The 20,548-nt window shown below is 49.6% G+C and overlaps 1 protein-coding gene across 4 annotated transcripts in view; it reads left to right on the top strand.

Moving 5' to 3' along the window:
- The window catches only part of TCN2 (transcobalamin 2), a 32,405-nt gene that overhangs the window by 9,835 nt on the left and 2,022 nt on the right, over nucleotides 1–20,548 (top strand). The window contains exons 2-11 of one of the 4 annotated variants that reach the window (XM_082853118.1): nucleotides 618–726; nucleotides 8,685–8,901; nucleotides 9,207–9,414; nucleotides 12,400–12,592; nucleotides 13,331–13,488; nucleotides 14,483–14,644; nucleotides 15,881–16,053; nucleotides 16,179–16,365; nucleotides 17,211–17,382; nucleotides 19,758–19,873. In XM_082853118.1, the coding sequence (XP_082709244.1) occupies nucleotides 9,351–9,414; nucleotides 12,400–12,592; nucleotides 13,331–13,488; nucleotides 14,483–14,644; nucleotides 15,881–16,053; nucleotides 16,179–16,365; nucleotides 17,211–17,382; nucleotides 19,758–19,873 (1,225 nt within the window). In that variant the 5' untranslated portion in view covers nucleotides 618–726; nucleotides 8,685–8,901; nucleotides 9,207–9,350. Of the gene's footprint in view, nucleotides 1–434; nucleotides 727–8,684; nucleotides 8,902–9,203; nucleotides 9,415–12,399; nucleotides 12,593–13,330; nucleotides 13,489–14,482; nucleotides 14,645–15,880; nucleotides 16,054–16,178; nucleotides 16,366–17,210; nucleotides 17,383–19,757; nucleotides 19,874–20,548 lie in introns of those variants that run through there. The other 3 variants (XM_082853119.1, XM_082853120.1, XM_082853121.1) reach the window with 3 other exon arrangements.

Below are 20,548 nucleotides of genomic sequence, written 5' to 3'. Positions count from 1 at the left end.
GACTCCTCCTTTTTTTTTTAAAAGAAGTAGACTTTATTTTGGGGACTTCCCTGGTGGTCCAGTGCTTAAGAATCTGCCTTCCAATGCAGGGGATGTGGCTTCGATCCCTGGTTGGGGAACTAAGATCCCACATGCCACGGGGCAACTAAGCCCACGTGCCACAATTACTGAGCCCACGTGCCACAACTAGAGAGAAGCCTGCGAGCCGCAACTAAGACCCAATGCAGCCAAATAAATAAATAGATAGATAGATAGATATTATTTTTAATTTCCCCCCCCTCCTGCCACACCACACAGCATGTGGGATCTTATTTCCCCGACAAGGAATCGAACCCACACCCCCTGCATTGGAAGCGTGGAGTCTTAACCACTGAACTGCCAGGAAAGTCGCCAGGACTTTATTTTTTAGAACAGCTTTAGCTTTACATAAAAATTGCATAGGCAGTGCAGAGAATTCCCATATATCCCACAGTCAGTTTTTCTTATTATTAACATCTAACATTAGTATGGTACATTTGTTACAATTAATGAACGAGTATTGATACTTTATTATTAATATACATTATTCGGATTTCCTTAGTTTTAAACCTAATATCTTTTTTTTTTTTCTGTTCCAGGACACCACGTTACATTTGTCATGTCTCCTTAGGCTCCTCTTGGCTGTGACAGTTTCTCAGACCTTCCTTATTTGTGATGACCTTGACAGTTTTGAGGAGTCCTGGTCAGGTATTTTGCAGGATGTTTGGAATTTGTTTTTTTACTCATGGTTAAACTGGGGGTTGGAGGGACTTCCCTGGTGGTCCAGTGGGTAAGACTCCGCATTCCCAATACAGGGGGCCCAGGTTGGGTCCCTTGTTGGAGAACTAGATCCCAGATGCATGCTGCAACTAAGACCCAGCATAGTCAAAATAAATAAATAAAATAAATAATAAATAAATTTTTAAAAAACTGTGGGTTGGAGGAAGAAGACCACAGAGGCGAAGTGCCATTTTCATCACATCCTATCAAGGGTGTATGCTGTCAACATGATTGTTCACCTTGGCTTTGGTCATTTGGTTGATGAATTGCTTGTTGGGCTTCTCGATTGTAAAGATGCTCTTCCTCCCACCCACTTTCCGTACTGTATTTTTTGGAAGGAAGTCACTCTGCACAGCCCACACTTAGGGAGTGGGGAGTTATGCTCCCCCTCCTTGAAGGCAGAGTATCTACATACATTATTGGGAATTTTTCTGCATGAGAGATTTGTCTCTTATCCATTTGTCTTAGTCTGTCTGGGCTGCTATAACAAAATACCATAGACTTGCTATAACAAAATACCATACCATTAGTAGCTTGCAAAGAACAGAAATTTGTTTCTCACAGTTCTGGAGGCTGGAAAGTCCACTACCAAGGTGCCGACGGATTGGGTGTCTGGTGAGGGCTTGCTTTCTGGTTCATAGACAGCCAAATTTTCACTGTGTCTTCACATGGCTGAAGGAGTGAGGGCTCTCTCCGGGGTCTCTCTTTTTTAAAAAATTTTATTGAAATATGGTTGTTTTATAGTGTGTTAGTTTCAGGTGTATAATAAAGTGATTCAGTTATTTTATTTATATAGATATATTTATAGATATATATTCTTTTTTTTAACATTCTCTTCCATTATAGGTTATTACAAGATATTAAGTATAGTTCCCTGTGCTATACAGTAGGTCCTTGTTAGTTATCTACTGGGGTATCTTTTATAAGGAGTCTAATCCCATGCATGACGGCTCCTAATTACCTCCCAAAGGCCCCACCTCCAGAAAACATGGCATGGGGATTAGGTTTCAACACATGAATTTGGGGGGACACAAACATTCAGTGTATGTCAGTGTTTATTTATTTGTTGAATAATTTATTTATATCAGTATGTAAGTACTGATCAGTATATCAGTATGTAAAAAATAAATATCATGGATATTTATTTTTTACTTTGGGTTATAGTCTTAATATCACTTTTGTTGCTCAAATTATTCCAGCTTTGGCCACTAGGGGCCCCCCTTCAGTTTGCTCCTGTATCCCTTTGACATGATCAGTGTGGGTGCACGTGTGCATGTGTGTACTTCCTTACCTTCTGGACCTATAAGATGCTCCAGGCTCATCTTGCATATTTCTTGTCCCAGTCCTAGTATCAGTCATATTAGGGGAACCTGGTTCCTTTTATTGGAGAATGGTTATTATAAATCAAAATCTGGGCACTCAGTAATTTATTGCTACTGTGCTGTCTTTGCTTCTAGACCCTCTCAGCTGACAGCAAAAAGTATGTTTGTGTATACTGTTCTGTTGTGTACACACATACCTATAACTATTTCTGGATGTAACCATCTTTGTCTGTATTTAGCTAAACATGAATTCATGCTGATGTCTCCGCCACACCGTCACCACACAGATCATTCTAGCCTCCTCCCCTTGCTTGTCTGTAAACCCCGACTCCAACAGTGAGAAACCTGACTTCTGTAACCTGCCATCCATTTGCTTAATTGTTCAATTCCAATACTCATGTCTGCTAGCATCAGAATTATTAACTCTCACCCTCATGATATAGTGCTTATGTGCGGATCTTCTTGCCTTTATTCTACAGACCCGACTCATCATCACAGTTTCTTAGGCCAGCACTCTTTCCCCCACTTTTTTTTTTTTTTTTAACAAATTTATTTATTTTTGGCTGTGTTGGGTCTTCTTTGCTGTGTGCGGGCTTTTCTCTAGTTGCGGTGAGTGGGGGCTACTCTGTTGCGGTGTGCAGGCTTCTCATCGCGGTGGCTTCTCTTGTTGCAGAGCACGGGCTCTAGGCGCGTGGCCTTCAGTAGTTGTGGCTCGTGGGCTCTAGAGCACAGGCTCAGTAGTTGTAGCACACGGGCTTAGTTGCTCCACAGCATGTGGGATCTTCCCGGACCAGGGCTCGAACCCGTGTCCCCTGCATTGGCAGGCGGATTCTTAACCACTGTGCCACTGGGGAAGTCCTCCCCCACTCTTTTGGTGAGGTTGCTTCATACATTTGTAATACAATTAGATTGTTTGTCACATTCTGCATTCTATCCTGGGATCCCGTTGTCTCCTGAATAATATTGTTTTAATTTGCATGTGTTAGGTTCACTGTGTGTGCTGTAAAGTTCTATAGGTTTTGACAAATATGTAGTATTATATATCCACCATTATACTCTCATACAGTTTTGCCATACTTGCTTCACCTATTCAACCCTCCCTTCCCCTACTCTTTCCCCCCAGCCTCTGGCAACTACTGATCTTCTTACTATTTACCATAGTTTTGCCTTTTCCACAATGCTGTGTAATAGGAATAATCGGAGACCTTTCAGTCTTGCCCCTTTCTTCCCTCGGCAATATGAATTTAAGTTTCACCCCTGTCCTTTTGTGGCTTTATAGCTCATTTATTTTACTTTAAAATTTTTTTTGGCTGTGCCACTCAGCATGTGGGATCTTAGTTCCCTGACCAGGGATCAAACCCATGCGTCCCCTGCATTGGAAGTGTGGAGTCTTAACCACTGGACACCCAAGGAAGTCCAATAGCTCATTTCTTTTAATTGCTATTTTCAGTTATATAATATTTCATAGTATATATGTACCAGAATGTGTTTATCCATTCACCTATGGAAAGACACCTTGGTTGCTTCCAGTTTTTGGCAATTATGTATGAAGTTGTTATAAACTCTCACATGCAGATTTTTGTGTGGATATAAGTATTCATATCTGTTGGGTAAACAGCTAGGAGCACGATTGTGGAATCTGATAGTGAAACTACGTTTTGCTTTGTAAGTAACTGCCAACTGTCTTCCAAAGTGGCTGTACCATGTTGCATTCCCACCAGCAGTGAGGGACAATTCCTGTTGTTCCACATCCTTGCCAACATTTGGTGATGTCAGTGTTTTGGATTTGAGCTATTCTAATAGGTATGTAGTGGTATCATTGCTGTTTTAATTTGCAGTTACCTGGTGACATATGAAATGGAGCATCTTTTTATATGCTTATTTGCCATCTATATATCATCTCTGGTGAGATGTCTGTTCAGGTCCTTGGTCTATTTTTAAATTGGGTTGTTTGTTTTCTTATTGTTGAGTTTTAAGGGTTCTTTGGATAACCATCTTTTTTTTTTTTGCAGTACGCGGGCCTCTCACTGTTGTGGCCTCTCCCGTTGGGAGCACAGGCACCGGACGTGCAGGCTCAGCGGCCATGGCTCACAGGCCTAGCCGCTCCGCGGCATGTGGGATCTTCCCGGACTGGGGCACGAACCCATGTCCCCTGCATCGGCAGGCAGACTCTCAACCACTGCACCACCAGGGAAGCCCATAGTCTTCATTATTATTGAAGGTCTTAACAGTGGGAATGGAAGCGCTCCCAGAAAGGCAGGAGCAACAGCAGAGGAAGGTCCCTTGGCCACTGCCTGCCATGACCTCAGTCAATTGTCTCCTCAGAGCCTCAGTTTCTTCATTAACAAACTGGAGGATGATGGAGCTGTTCTGAGGGCTAATTGAAAAAGATGTATGTCCGTTGGTACAGGGGCCACTCAGTTTTTATATCTTGAGTCAGAATCTGTTTCATGAACAGACTGCGGGCCAGTTTCTTGACTTACTTGAATCTTCATAAAAACTCTCCCACATGTGGGTATTGTTATGACCCCTTTAGAGATTAAAAAAACAGAGGCTGAGAAATTAACACGCCCAAGTCTACACAGAAGTAAAGGGCATATTCTGCGTCTGAGCTCAGTTGGTCAGATGCCAAGTGTCCTTCTAGCTCAGCCATTGCTGGCCGCACCGTGCAGCATACGGAATCTTAGTTCCCGCGACTGGGAACCGAACCCTCACCTCCTGCAATGGAAGCACGGAGTCCTAACCACTGGACCGCCAGGGAAGTCCCTAGCTCTGCCATTTCTGATCACCAGGACCTGGAGGCATTGCCTCTTCCACTGTTTCCCTGCCGATCCTCTTTCCTCGGCTACCTCCAGCCTTTACACATGCTGTTCCCTCTGCCTGGAATACTCTCCTTGGCTGGATAAGTGGCCAAAGGAAAGGAAGATGAGCCCTATATTTACTTTGAAGCTGGACCCAGACCTCTGCAAGAGTCGCCTGTAAATTCAGAACAGTTCCAAGGATCTGTCTGAGCAGCTCTCCTGGGACCTGCAAGTAGGAATCCAGTGTGTCCCCTCCTGAGGTCCTGTCAAGACCGCTAGCCTTTGAAGAGGGAGGGGGAATGCAGGGGAAAGAGGGGAAGACTGTCGGACAGGATTACTCCACTCCTGCCACAGCATCATTTGATATTTCCCAGCCTTATGTTGGGGAGAAAGAATTTTCCTCTACCCTTCAAAGGTTCTTCTGGCTGGTCTGATGATCAAATTGACATGAGACAGAGTAACAGAAAATCAAATTTAATTTTGTAAGTACGAGAACCCCACATACATGAGAGGTTCAAAGATAAGGTAAAATGAGGTATTTATGCCATCCTGAGCTAAGGAATGGGATAGGGACCTGGGGCTTCAACAGGAAGGAGGGCAATTCACAGGAACAAGAAGCAAAAGAGCAAACATTTGGTAATTAGATATTTGCCCTGCCACACAGATGGGTCACTCAGATAAGATTCATCTCTGGTAATAATTCTCATTTTGGGAGAGACTTCCAATGTAAGTTCTTCCAGGTAGTTAAGGGAGGGACAGATGTTTCTCTTGAGCCCACAGGGTCTTGATTTCCTTTAGCTCAAAAGAATCCATATGCCATGGCGTGTTTGGGGGAGGCTGGAGCCGAACCTCTTCAGTTGCATGGCTTAAGATGTTCCAACAGTCTTGTGTTACATGCAAGGCTGTTTTCTCTTACTTAGCTGGAATCCAGATCCTTAGAATTTGGAAACTTGCTAAGTGGACACTGACTGTTCCCTGTAACATTCTTTCCTGGATTTTGACAGATAGTTATTGATAAGAGCTGAAAGTGTTATGAGCTCGAACCACACACTAGGCACCGGTGGTAAGCATTTTATAAGCATTCTCATTTGATCCTCATGAGAAACGTATGAGCACAGTGCCACACGCCCATTTCACAAGAAACAGGCTTAGAAAGGGTGTCTCTTGCCAAAGGTCACAGAGGCAAAACTAGAGTCCAGGTGTGTGGGATGACCCCTTTTTTGGTGTTGCTGTTGAGATTTAATAATTTTTTTTTTTTTGCCTCATCAAGGACATTCTTAAGTGAAACCAGCTTTTCCCCACCTTGGAGTGCACGGGGGTAAAGAATACAGTGACTACTAGTACAGTTTGGTGTCACTGCCTTGATTCCTGCTAAGACACTAGCAGTTTTAGATGCCACTGCTTTACACCATGAGTGCAAATACCCAAAAAGCAAACAAGGCAGATAATGTCTTAGTATTTTCTAAAGTAATTTTGAACTCACAGACCCCCTAAAAGGGTCTTGGAGGCCTCCAGGGATCCACAGACCACACTTTGAGAACAATCCTCTGGGTTATGGGACTATCAGTGATTTTCTGGTTTTTCTTTCCCTCTTCTTCCTCTACCTCCTTCTTCTCCCTTAACACATTTTCTGATTTTTCATGCAATCCACATATCTTACTTATATAATTTTTAAAATTTAAGATTAATTATGAACATCTTTCTACGTTAAATGGACTCTAAGATTTTAATATATTTACATTTTTAATTAAGAAAATGGATTTTCCATATGTAACGATACAGCCATGTATTTATTCTTCTCATGCCACCTTCACACATACAATTTTTTTTCACTTCACCTTTTTTTTTTAAAAAAATTGAAGTATGCTTGATGTACAATGTTATATAAGTTTCAGGTGTACAACATAGGGGTTCAAAATTTTTCAAGGTTATACTCCATTTATAGTTCTTATAAAATATTGGCTATATTCCCTGTGTTGTACAATATATCCTTGTTCATGCATAAAATTTAATTTTTTTCCTGTTGGATTCTTTCTTAGGCTGTATCCTAGTCCAGTTGTCCTGAGACCACCAAGAACAAACCTTTAGTCTGACAGTCAGCTCAGTTGATCCACTGCAATGAGGGGGAGGAACTGAGGGCATCTGACTACACAGAGGGCAAGGTGATTACAGGATTTGGGTGAAGAGTGGGGTTAGGTTAGGTGAAATGTAAACCAAGCAGTGCTTTTTTTTTTTTTTTTTTTGGGCTGTGCCACGTAGCATGTGGGATCTTAGTTCCCTGACCAGGGATCGAAACTGTGCCCCCTGCAGTGGAAATGTGGAGTCTTAACCACTGGACTGCCAGGGAAGTCCCAACCAAGCAGTATTTTGATAGGCTCAGCACAGCACAGGGCTGCGTGAGAAGTGTCAGCTTCAGGTTTGGACAGCAAAGTATCCTGTGTAAGTGGAAACTACAAAGTTGAGACAGGCATGGAATGTTGAGTCCAGGAATTCCATACTGGGGCAACTTCTCTGTGTCAAAGTGCCTTGGCGCCTCTGGGGTTGTTTCTTTCTTACTAACATAATTTCAGGCAGCAAATTCCTGATAGTTTGTGATTGTAGGGGAAAAAAGAAATCCCGGTAAAAAAGTACAAGTAATAGTCACTCACACAGCATGGTTATCGGGACACTTTACAGTTGTTGTAACGTGACCTTGGGAGAAATAATGTTTCCTTTTTACATTGCAGCTGGCTTTGTCTGTGCCTGTCTGGACAGGCAAACTTTTACCTGCTCATTCCAAGCTAATCTTTACTTTCTCAGCTATAGACCCCCAAACAGAAGTCCTGAACCAAATGATTTAGTCGTTTTTCTTTTTCACTTCCCCTGACTGCATTACCTGAAACAGTCCAGTTCCACCCCCAATCAGTCACTCTGTTTCTGATAGCTATGGAAATGCACCTCGTCCCCACTGGTCACTGTGCTACATTCGAGTCCTCAGGGATCAGAGGTGACTCTCCCAAGGAGGCTGCTTCTCACCAGAGGCTGCTGTCCTGGAGGTGGCAGGAAACAGAATCATTGACACTGGCCACAGGCAGAGGGTTGGGGAGCGGGGAGTCCCATCCCAAACCAAGGCAGCTCCATTGCCCACAAATTTCCAAGGCCCCCGTGGAAGTCTGAACCCAAGAATCTGCAGAAGTTGGGCCTCTAGCTGGCATCCCTCCTTCCCTGGAACTTCACCCTGATGGGCCATGCCCAGCCTCCTTGCACTAGACGATCTAATTTTATATTTATAAGGTACTTCCGTAAACAGATGCAGTCTCTATTTATTTATGTCTGTATTTATTGGCTTGTGATAAGTCAGGCACAAAACTGGATTATCTTGAAAGACTGAACTGTGGCAATTTGCCATAAAATGATTGCAGTAAAAATTTTATTTAGAAGTGATTAGAGATGTTTTAAGGTCGTAACATCTTCACAAGTTGAGCTGGAAGGGAGCTTAATTAGAATGATCTTCTCTAACCCTTTCAGCTCACACAGGAGAAACTCTTTCAAACTCAGAGAGGTTAAGTCACCTGGCCAAGGTAACACAGCACCTCCAGAGCTAACTCTTGGACATAGATTCTCCTGTGGGCCTAGGCAGGTGGGGAATCCTTTGTTCTCTCTCCTCCTTGAAGAGAGTTTTTTTAGGTTACTTTCTTAGTCCTGACAAGTGGCCCTGCTAACCATGGCTTTGTGTCTCAGATGATTAAGTCTTGTTCATTAAATGGCTTTGTTTTGTCTCCAGGAGGCTCCCAGCTTTCTGGTCGGCTGAGAAAACTGGCCTGTCTGGTCCGGTTCGGCTGCACTCCACACACCCCCACCCCCACCCCACCGCCGGGGCGGGCTGGCAGAGAACAGCTGACTCCAGCCGCTGCTCATGTGACCGTCGCAGCTCCCTGTCCTGCTCCCTGTCCCAGGCCAGGGTGGATACTTTCAGGATCTCCTTCTGGGAGGGGTACCAGGTAGGCACCCCAGCCCTGCCCGTCCACCGCTGGAACAGCCAAGGGGATACAGGACAGGAGTGGTCGGACAGACTTGGGCAGATCAGAAGTCAGACCTCCTGCGCTGGTCCAGGGCTCTTTGGGCAGCAGGGACAGAATGTGGTTGGCTTCGCAATGTCGCACACCACCACTGCTTGCCCTCCCCCTCCCCCTGTCCCCGACCTCCAGGAAGGCCTGCTCTGCCCTGCCCTTCCTTCCTCTGTTCTTTGGCCTTCCTTTCCCCTCAGCTACAGACCTTTTCCCCTTTCTCTCTGCTGACTTAGCAGCGTGCCGCCGGGCGTGGAGGGATTAATCAGTGACAGGAAGCTGCCTCTTTCGGAGCAGTGACTGCTGTGGTCAGGAGAGCCTCTGCCAGGCCAGCCCTAGGAATCTGTCCTGCTCCCCGCCTGCTGCTTACCCCTGCTCCTGCCATGGGGTGCCTTGGGGCCCTTCTCTTCCTGCTTGGGGGTCTGGGAGCTCTCGCCCAGATCTGCGGTGAGTACCTGGATCTACTCCGTGCCTCTTGTCTGCTGGGTCCTTAGGAGAGAGGACCGTCTTGTCGAAGCCCCTCATTATATAGCTGGAGAAACAGGCTCAGATGTGTGTGTGTGGCAGGGATGACTTAGCTGCCCCTCTGGGCTCCCACAGCAGTTTGGACTTAGCTGGACCTCAGTGTTGTAGCACATTGTATTGAGATGAATTGTATGTCTGACTCGCCGCCAGACAAGATCACTTCCATTAATTCAGTCATTTGTTCATATATTCATTCAATACACATTGATTGAGCCTTCTCTTTGCCAGGCACCATGTTAGGCTTTGGGGAAAGAACAAAGAGCAAGACAGGTCTCCCCCCATCCCTCCCAGAGCTTCCATTCTAGTGAAGGGGATGGTGGTCAATAGGCAAGTCAGTGCTGTGTTGGGGGCTGTGATGAGTGCCAAAGGAAGCTCAAGGCCTGGAGGGGGTGGGGGAATGCCAATTCAGGGAGAAGGGGTGGGAAGGATTTCCAAGGACCAGGGAGTGATGCAGAAACTAAGACCCGAAGGAGGAAAAGGAGCTGGCAAGGAAAGGAGTGAGGGGCGGGCACCCCGGCAGAGGGAAAGCGAGCGTGTGGAGACCCTGGCGGGTCACGGTGGCGGCAAGGCGTTTGCTTTACATTCCATACAGGGGCCTGCCTGCTCCGGTGCCCCTGGGAGTATCTCGGGAACTCTTGGGACCTGTCTGGGAGTTGGAGCGCACAGGCTCAGGGCTGCTCGTGTCCCGGAGCCCCACGGGAAGCAGAGGCAGGAAGGGAAGGTGGGCCGCCCGCCTCTCTTCATTCCTGGTCGTCCTCTGCCCGCAGCATTTCGCTCTGCCTACACCAGCAGGGTCTCCTGTGACCCTTGCAGAAACCGAGAGGCAGGTTCAGTCGTGTGCAGGTGACTCATGAAGCAGTCAAGGGTTGAAGGGGCCAGGTGACCTGCCCAAGGCGCCCCAGCTTTCCAGGGCTTTGCTGGACTCAGTTCTCAGAACTCCAGGTCACGGTCTTCCCTGGGCACCAGGAGCCTCCCGCCCGGCGTGTTCCACAAGTGCCACCAGACCCCTCAGCCCTTGGCTCTTGGTTCCTGTCCAGGCAGTCCCCAGGGCAGACCCGGCACCCTCAGCGGGTATGAACCTTTCAACAGTTGGTCCATAGGCCTGACCCCAAAAGAGCCCTGGACTGGGTTCGGGGGTGCAGCCCACTGCTGCTGGGCCATTTAGTCACTCCCAGTCTCATTCACTCACTTATAAAATGGGCTAAGAATGCTCCCCTGCCTTCCTCCTTGGTGTGATGCAAGGATCCCACCACCTGCTTTACCAGGTTCAAGCCCTGTGTGGCTGTGAAACTGACACAGATCTGCACTAGTGCCCATGCAGGGTGGGCTTCCGTGCTTCCTCTTGTCAAAGCCAGTCCTCAGCAGGCAGAGCTGGGCGGCCCTGTGAGCTGGAGGCCCTGAGGGGAGGGAGCTCGCCCAGGCTCACTTTTATTACCCCGGGTGAATCTTAGCAGCTCCTTCCTGCTAAGGAAGCTGAACTGTGTTTACCCACCTCTCTTTACAGCACCAGCTCCTCTTCCTATCCTGCTAATCCCAGGGCTGACTCACCCGCTGGAGGTCAGAGCCCAAGGTGGGGGCGGGGCTCCCTCTCCAGTTTGAAGAAAAGGGAGAGGAAAAGAGAACTGTGGAGGGAGAGATAAGGAGAGAGACAGGCTGAGAGATGGAGAGAATGAGATAGATCCAGAGAGAGAGAGAGATTCCTACAGAAATGGGGGCAGGCACACAGAAAAGCACTGAGAAAGAGAAAGGAAAAGAGAAACAGCCCCCTCCCCAGTTCCTTTGCTCCGTCCCCTGGGAGGGGCGACCTGCCCAGCAGCTGGAGCCCCACAGCAACTGGGAGGCAGTAAATGGGGAAAAGTCTAAAGTGGCTCCAAGGCCACCTACTCAGCTCAGGTTCCCTCCCTTCGGGAGGAAAGCGCCAGTCAGCTGGAGCTGGGGAACACCCCTAAGGGCTTCTGCTTCCCTCGTGGGTAAATCCCGAAGCACACAAGGATGATGGCTTTCTAACAATTCACCTCACAATCTCAGGTCCTTTTCACCTAAACTGAGGGGGCAGGAAAAGCGTTATTCTGAGATCTGCCCAGAGGAAGTTCACCAGGCAGCCCCAGTTAGCCAGTGGGTAGGCTGCAGTGTTTTTGTTTTTGTTTTTGTTTTTAATTGGAATATAGTTGATTTACAGTGCTGTGTTAGTTCCAGGTATACAGCAAAGTGAATCAGTTATACATATATATCCACGTTTTTTGAAGATTCTTTCCCCATATAGGTCATTACAGAGTATTGAGTAGAGTTCCCTGTGCTATACAGTAGGTCCTTATTCCTTATCTATTCTATATATAGTAGTGTGTATATGTCAATCCCAGTCTCCTAATTTATCCACCCCCCTTCACCCCTGGTAACCGTAGGTTTGTTTTCTACATTTGTGACTCTATTTCTGTTTTAAAACTGGTTCTGTAACCTGTTCCCTGTGTGAGTTGAAGTTTTTGTAAATGGGTAGAACACTCCCACAACTTTGGACTTCTGTTTCCTCTTTTGTGCAATGCGATGATGACAGTACCTACGTCACAGGGCTGGCCTGAGGACCGAGGGAGGTGGGGTGCAGTGCCTGCGGCACCCCACGCTGCTCGGCATCCAGTCTCTCTGTCACTCCTGATGGGCAGAGTGGCTGCCTGGCACCCGCTTCCTCTGCCCTGGGCCCACCAGCTCTCCCTGGCCCACTCCGGCCACTCTTTCAGGATACCGGCTTTTCCTGTTACCGCTGCCTCTCGTTACAGTCGGACTCCCGCATACGAGTAGGGTGTGTGCCAGGTGACAGTAAGGTGGGGATGTTTATTCCCTGGAGAAGACCCTGGTAAGGTGTCACTGGTGGCATGGCCCTGCGACCTCACTTGGCCTGTTCTCTTTCCTAAGAAATAACAGAGGTGGACAGCACGCTGGTGGAGAGGCTGGGCCAGCGCCTCTTGCCCTGGATGGACCGGCTCTCCCCGGAGCAGCTGAACCCCAGTATCTACGTGGGCCTGCGCCTCTCCAGCCTGCAGGCTGGGGCCAAGGAGGCCCACTACCTGCACAGCCTCAAGCTCAGCTACCAGCAGAGCCTCCTGAGGTCTGGCCATGCTCTCTCTCCTCTTTTCCCCATGGCGTGCTCCACATCCTAAGAGACAGGAAATCTGTGTTCCGGTTTGGGCCTGTCACTGCTTTGTTGGGAGACCTTAGGGCAACTTTCATCTCCTCTGGGCCTTTCTCCATCTGTGGAATGGGGTTGGTCTGACTAGACTGGAGATGCCAATCTGGGGCCCTTGGGCGGCTACTGTACCCTCCGGTACCTGAGGCAGCCATTACTAATCCATGGCCACACTCTTTCATACTGAGCCCAGCAGCAGTATTGGACTATCCGTGCTCCCTTTCCAGGGGCATTAAGAGGAAGCCTGTTCTGAGGTCCAGCACAGGAGTCTGAATGAGAGGTGAAGGGTCAGGACCACCATGGAGCATCTCCTGCTTGGACTCCCTCTTGAGAAGTGGATGCAGGGCAGGGAGAGGAAAGAAAGGGGAAAGTGTATGGGTGAAGTGTGACCAAAATGGTGGGGCAAACAGGTCATTTGGATGCAAGAGCCCTCAGAGTTTATCCTTGAGTTTAATTTCTCATCTTTATGAAATAAGCGTGACATACACAACTTACATAACTGACTACATCTGCTTTTGGCAGGTCTTGGAAACGTTCCAACTGCTAGGATTTTTTTCCACTTCGTAGTGGTGGTGGTGGGGCACCCCAAGCCAGGCTTACCAGGGTGGCATTTTCTCACTGAAGTGTTGTTAACTGGCGTTGTCCTATGTCTGCCTCCAGCAATGACAACAGTGACTCTGAGGCCAAGCCCTCCATGGGCCAGCTGGCCCTCTACCTGCTCGCTCTCCGGGCCAACTGCGAGTTTGTTAGAGGCCGCAAGGGGGACAGCCTGGTCTCACAGCTGAAGCGATTCCTGGAGGACGAGAAGGGGGCCATTGGTGAGGAGGCGAGGTCTGCCGGTGTAGGGGAGGGCACATCAGACAACATTGTCTGGTGAAACGTCTACATCAGAACTTCGGGTTTTCTCCCCAGGCCTCTTTCCTGCCCTCCATTCTGCCTGTCTCCATATCTGCTAGAGGCTTGGGCCTGTCCCGGTAGCCATTCTTGATCAAGCCTTTCCTGCATTCCACATACACTCTGTTGGCAAGCCCTGCTGCTCACCCACCAAGACTGGCCTGATTACCCACCCCTGGGACAGCTGCACAGCCTCCCTACTACTCACTCCTTACCTCTCTCCACTAACTTTCCTGCCTCCTACCTCAATCTGGCACACACAGAGCGAGCCTTTAAATATAAATCTGATCTTGTTAGCGCTGCTTAAATCCTCCAGCAGCTGCTGCCTGCTGTGGTCACAGCCCTCAGGCCCAGTCCTGCCCACCCACCCTCTGGCTCACCCACTCGCCCTCCCCTCCGTGGGCTCCGGCCACCCTGGCCTTCTCTCAGCTCACAAACCAGCGTCTTGACATATGTTCCCTCTATCTGGAAGGTTTCCTTCCCCTTCTAGCTCACTCCTACTCCACCTTTACCTCTCCCCCGCCCTTTCTCCCCAGCATCCCTGACTCAGAGAATCCTTCCCCGACTCCCCAGCTACTCAAAGACCTGTTATTTGGCCACGTGGACCTCGGTCCACAGTTCAGTTATAATCACGATCTCGTGAGCGTGGGTTGTGTTATTTCCGGAGGCCCTGGCTGCACTGTGCCTGGCCTGTCATCACTGTTCATACCTCCAAGCACAGCGTCTGACACTTAGTGGGGTTTCAGCAAGTATGAGTCAAGGGAATGAAGGAAAGATGGATCCCACGACCCAAAGGACGGTGTCGGGAAGTACAGGCAATGGGTCCAGTGCTGGCTGTGCTGGTTGCTGGGAGGGGACAGAGAGGTCACTCCTCAAGCCCAGCATGACAGCCCCACCCTGTGGTTTTCTCCCTCCCAGGGCATAATCACCAGGGCCACCCTCACACCAGCTACTACCAGTACGGCCTGGGCATCCTGGCCCTGTGTGTCCACCAGAAGCGGGTCCATGACAGCGTGGTGGGCAAGCTCCTGTATGCTGTGGAACACAAACAGCATCTCCAGCAGGGCCACCTCCCTGTGGGTGAGTGGGCCAGACCCTGAAGGCCAGGCTGGCACTCCTCCAGCCCCCGGCCCCAAATGAAGGCCTCCACCTCTGGTCCCATGCTCACCTTTCCTTGGGACCCCTCCTATCAAGTCCACTAGGAGCGCAATGGTGAGGGTTTGTTGTGGTGCAAGGGCTGCGAGCCAGCGCTGGGGCTGGACTGGCTTCCTGACCCCATCCTCCATCACATACTTACTGTAGGTCACCCTGGACAGATCAGCTGGCCTTTCTGGCTCAGCTTCTCTGGTAAAATAACACCCCAGCAGCATCTCAGTAAAAGATGCTTTACATGTAAAGGGCATAGCATGGTGCTCAGCATGGAGAAAGTCCTGGATACACAGCTATGATGTTCTCATCAAATGAGCTTAGAGGCCTGAGGCCTGGATACTGGATCTGCTTCCTCACTGTGTGACCTTGGGTTTCCAGTGCCCTTTCTTGTCATCATGATTGCAAGGTCTCTTCTAGGCCTGGCTGTGTTCTGTGAGTGTGTGTGCCTCGCATAGGGCAGGGTAGGATGGAGTAGGTTGGAGGTGGGGAGGGTAGGTACCCAGAGAGAAGAAGGCAGCAGGGCCCCTGCCAGCAGAGAGCTTGTTCTGCCTCAGAGGCTTATAGAAAACCCACCGTGGACACATTAAATCATCCCAGGGTGGGGAGCTTAAAACCCCCCAGGGCCCAAGCAGCTCCCTGGACCTAATAAACCAAACCACCTGGGGGTGGACCCAGGCACCTGCTCCTTTAATAATCTCCTGGTGAGGAATTCACTGGCGGTCCAGTGGTTGGGACTCTGTGCTTTCATTGCCGAGGGCCCAGGTTTGAGCCCTGGTTGGAGAACTAAGATCCCACAAGCTGTGTAGCACGGCCAGAAAAAAAAGAAAAAAAAAAAAAAAAAGAAAAATCAAACAAACTCCCCTGGTGATTCTAAAGTGCAGGCAGGTTTGGGAACAAGTGTGTAGGCTAAAGTCCTCTTGGCCCTCCCTCCTCCAGTCTCTCTCCCCAACCTCTAACCCCCAGGCAGCAGACAGGGATACGGTGACCACCCATCCCAGTTTGCCATCCTGGAAACTGGGAAGACTAGGCTGTTGGTCCCCCTAGCTGGTGGAAACTTTCTGAAATGCTGCTCTGACCATATTGTCCCCCTACCTCCAGCCCTCCTGTGGCTGCCCATTGCCCCAAGGTCCTGCCCGGGCTGACCCCACTTGGCTCTGTCCCTTGCAGACACACTGGCCATGGCGGGCTTGGCCTTCTCCTGTCTGAAGCTATCCAACCTCAACCCCAATCAGAGAAACCGGATCACTGTGGCCCTCGGGAGAGTGCAAGAGAAGATCCTAAAGGCCCAGACCCCAGAGGGCCACTTTGGGAATGTCTACAGCACCCCTCTGGCACTGCAGGTGGGAAGGAGACTCTGGGCTGGGCTCCACCCTGGTGGCTGGTGGGAGGTGGACTGGTGGGATGCTGGAAGACCTAGCCCCTCCCCGCTGGCTGACCCACCTCCTCTTCCCCATTCCATCACCAGTTGCTGATGGCCTCCCTTAGGCCCACGGTGGAGCTGGGCGTGGCATGCCTCAAGGCCAAGGCTGCTCTGTTGGCCAGCCTACAGCACAAGGCCTTCCAGAACCCTCTCATGATTTCTCAGCTGCTGCCCATCCTGAACCAGAAGAGCTATGTGGATCTCATCTCTCCAGACTGTGAGGCACCAAGAGGTAGCCGGGCCTTTCATAGAAGCCCTGCTCTTTTCAATCTGCAATGAGGTCTGCCTGTCCCAGGAAGGGAACTTGCTCCATCTTGATTTGCTGAGTCAACAGGGGTTTGCAGGTGTGCATGGGACACACAGGCAGCTAGAATGCAGTCACAGATGCTAGAAGCTCACAGTGTGGGGAGGGAGATATCAAATGGTGAGCTCTGGGCGGGCCATGAATCTCCAGCCCCTTGTGTGATACCCAGTACAGAAGTGTTCGAATGAATGAATGGCGAGAGACACATTTCTGTTAGCTCTGATACATCATAATGAGTCCCAGTTAGCTGCTTGAATCAGGGCTTCATCTGGGAGAGGGACTGGGGTGGGTGGGTGAGATTTGCCAGTGGAGAAGAGGGGAGGAAAGGCAGAGCAGGGAGGGGGCAGCAAGGGCAAAGGCTCAGAGGTGTACAAGACTGGAGTTGGGGGGAAGGGTCTCACTAAAGAGTGGGGTTTGAGAGAATGAGCTGGAGTGGCAGGCAGGAGGGTGAAAAGGAGGGGAGGCCCTCAGAGGTAACATGTATGTTCTAGAAAGAACCCTGGGTGGGGGGGTGCTTGTGGCAGAGGGGTGGGAGGGGGGTACTAGAGGCAGAAAAACCAGTGAGGGGCCTGACCTTGGGTGGCGAGGGTGGTGGGAGCTGAGGGACAGGGGAGGCTGGGAAGGCAGCCAGATGGTGGTTGTGTTGACCGGAATGGGACCGAGGGGAAGGAGGAGGTCTCGATGGGCCACAGTGTCTTCCAGGGAAGAAAGGAGGACTAAGGCCTTGCCCCCTGCCCTCAGATCAGCTGCCCCTTCCCCTCTCCCTGGCACAGTCCTGTTGGAACCAGCTACGGAGACCCCTTCACAGACCCAAGTCCCAGAGTTCATCCATGTCACGCTGAATGTCTCCAGCACCTTTCTTTCGTACAGACACTCGGTCTCTGTCCCTGTCAGCTCCTCTTTGGAAGATGTCCTGAAGAAGGCCCAGGAGCACAGCAGATTCAGGTGAGACTGCCCCCCCACCCCCTGCATCTCCCAGCCCTCACCCGACTCGACCCCACATCCCCAAAATGGGACGTGGATGGGGCAAGGGATGGAGAGAGGGTTCCCTTGGGAGAGGCCCGGGCTCTCTTCCACCTTCTCCGCTGCCGACTCACCCACGCTGTGGCGGAAACAGGCATCATGATTAGGAGAGCAGGCTCCCGAGGCAAACCCTCCACATCTGGAATCCCAGCTCCGCCTCTGTCCAGCGAGGGACCAGGCCAGTTATTTTCCTGCAGCTCATGAGGATGGCAGTTGTGCTCCCCGCATCCACCAGAGACCATGCAGGAGTCCAGGAATTAGTGCGCAGAGAGGACATGGTACATGCTTTTTGTGTGCAGGGTCCCGCACTTAGAAGTGCTCGATACATGTTAGCTTTCAGAAGAATAAGAATTTTTATTATCAAACGATCTTGGTCTAATCCCTGTGATTATTTAATTACCTGGGCAACAAGCCCTCTGCAGAATGTGGAGGTGGGACAACAGCCTTAAACTTGCTTCTCACCCTGAGATTTGACAGATCTGAGGACAAGCATTTCCAGAGCACTGCTCTGTGCCAGCTGTGTCTGTGCCTAAATAAGGTGGGAGGGATCACCAATGGGGATCTGGCCCAGAGAATGAGTACCTTCCACCAGACCCCACTAGACCCCAGACTTCTCTTCTAGAAAAATGTGCCTCAGTTTGAGAGGGTCCCAATTTCCGTTCCCAACTGGAGCCCCCAAAGGACAGCATCCTGCTGCCAGGGAGGACCCACAGCTGGCACCTTGGGGTCATCTGGGGCAGGGAATTTCAGGCCAGAGATATGCAAAAACCCCTATAAAGGCTGAAAATTCTCCCAGACCCCAGGTTATTTCTGTAATAATATGACTTAGATGTGTACTAATGTTTACTATTTAAAGTCCTTTCTCTTTTTGGCTCTTAGACGGCTATAAATCCTAAATAGCTTTGCAAATTAAGTACAAAGAAAACTGTGAAACCAATAACATTCAAATAGGGACTGTCTGCCGAGGAGCAGGTGTACACACCAGTGCCAGTGAGCCCGACGTGCTCAGCACTTTCTTGGGTTTGAGCTGCTGTCAGGCGGAGTTTGCACAGGCAGCTGCAGCTTGTACACTCTTCGCTGGCCCCGAACATGCCACTTATTACCAAGCCAACCTCAGTCCTCTGGGGGCCACACACCCTTGGGCACCCTGGGGAGGCCTTAGTCCGGCAGGCCCTGGGATTACCTAGAACCTGCTGGTATTCGTGTTTGGATATTGTCATCAAAATGGAAAAAAATTTGAACTTAACATTTTTATTCAGAACTCCAGGACCTCTGAGAAAACGTCAGGGATACCAATCTGAGAAATAATTCTCTTGGTGGTGGAGGGGTTGTGGAGGCACATTTGAGGCATGTAAGTGCACAGCAGAGAAAGCTGGATTCTAGGAGAGAGAGGAAAAGAGACAGAGAGAGACGGAGAGAAAGAGACAGAAAGAGGAGAGAGAGAAACGGAGAGAGGCTGGTCCAGAGCGGTTCTCCGGGCAGCCATGTGGCCCCGCACTTAAGGGAGGACTGGGGACGGGCTGCTCCCTAAAACCTTCCCTTTGACCAGGTCACCCTGAGGGTATTTCTGTTTCTTAAAACTACGAAAACCCTCCCTCTCTAAGAACAACACCATTGATAAGGAGACAGGAAGGACAGGGCCACAGTGTTTTAAGAGGATCCCTTTGGGGACTTCCCTGGCGGTCCAGTAGTTCAGACTCCAGGCTTCCACTGCAGGGGGTGCGGGTTTGATCCCTGGTCCGGGAACTAGGATCCGGGATCCCTTTGTGTTTGTGGCAGTGGCGTCAGGGAGGGGTGGCATGAAGAAGGAGTCTCTTGGTTGCAAAAGCCAGGAATCTAATCCAAGCCTCTCTGGTAGTGGGGAGCATGGGGTGTGTACAGTTGGAGAGAAGACTGAGCAACCCAGCCATAAGGATGGGGGTGCCCCTGAGCCACAGAAACTTACGGAACCAGAGACCCAGAGCCACCACTGGGCGTCTCTGCCTCTGTCTTGCCTGTTCCTGCTTCTTTCTCACGCTGGCCTCCCTGTCTCTCGTGGGCCGTTGTCAGCTTCTGATTCCCACCCCCTGCAATGTCAGCCCCCAGAGGGGATGCAGTCCCCCGAGTGGGCGGTGTCCTTCGGGCTGGAGAGGAGACGTGGAGGAGAGACCCATGGTGAGGTGGCCCAGGAAGGGTTTGGCTAGCGCTGCCCTGAGAGCGAGGGCAGGACTTGCCTTGTGTGGGTGGTTCTACTTCTGCCCTTGGGTCGAGGGGAGCAAAAGTCACCTTTCCTCCCTCTTTGCCTGTCGCTTTGGTAGGTATGGAACACAGGCCTCCTTGTCAGGCCCCTACCTGACCTCTGTGATGGGGAACAAAGCTGGGGAACGTGAGTTCTGGCAACTCCTCCGAGCCCCCGACATCCCCCTGCTGCAAGGTGAGTCTGGTGGCCAGCCCCCTCCGGACGTGTCCCCCAGCCCAGCCCTGTCCCAGCACTGAGGCTTTGTCGACTCACGCCAGCTTTCCCCTGAACCCTCCTGGGCCTCAGCCTCAGATAACCACTGATGCTCAAGTTTGCATATAATATATTTAACTGTATTCTGAAGAATTTTTATATACGTTATTGTGGCAACTCTAGGAAAGCAGGTAGGCAAAAAATAAGAAAATTAAAATTGCTCGTAATCCACTACCCAGAAATAACTTCTTTTAACTTTTGGTGTATTTTCTTCCAGATAATTCTTAAAATATGTACGTTTGTTTTTTCATAGAAATGAAGCCATACTCTATAGCAGTGCTCTCTGATAGAAATAAAATGTGAGCCACATGTGTAACTCTAAATTCTGAAGTTGGTGAAAGTAACATTAATAATATATCTTATTTAGTCCACATCCAAAATATAATTCCAAGATGTAATCAATGCAAAATTATTAATGACATATTTTGCATGCCTGGTTTTTGTACTTTTCAAGTGCTCAGTAGCCACATGTGGCTGATGGCTGGCATATCGAATGGCACAGCTCTATATACTGCTTTGCAATTTATTTTTTTCAGCTGTAACATATTGTAGCCATCTTTCTATGTTGGTATATGTAGGTCTTCCCCTTTCTTTGTA

This window comes from Leucopleurus acutus (assembly GCF_964270905.1).
Source record: "Leucopleurus acutus genome assembly, chromosome: 13".
NCBI classification, from domain to species: domain Eukaryota; kingdom Metazoa; phylum Chordata; class Mammalia; order Artiodactyla; family Delphinidae; genus Leucopleurus; species Leucopleurus acutus.
The sequence above is the reverse complement of the archived record's forward strand: the minus strand, read 5'-3'. Positions and strand labels throughout refer to the sequence as shown.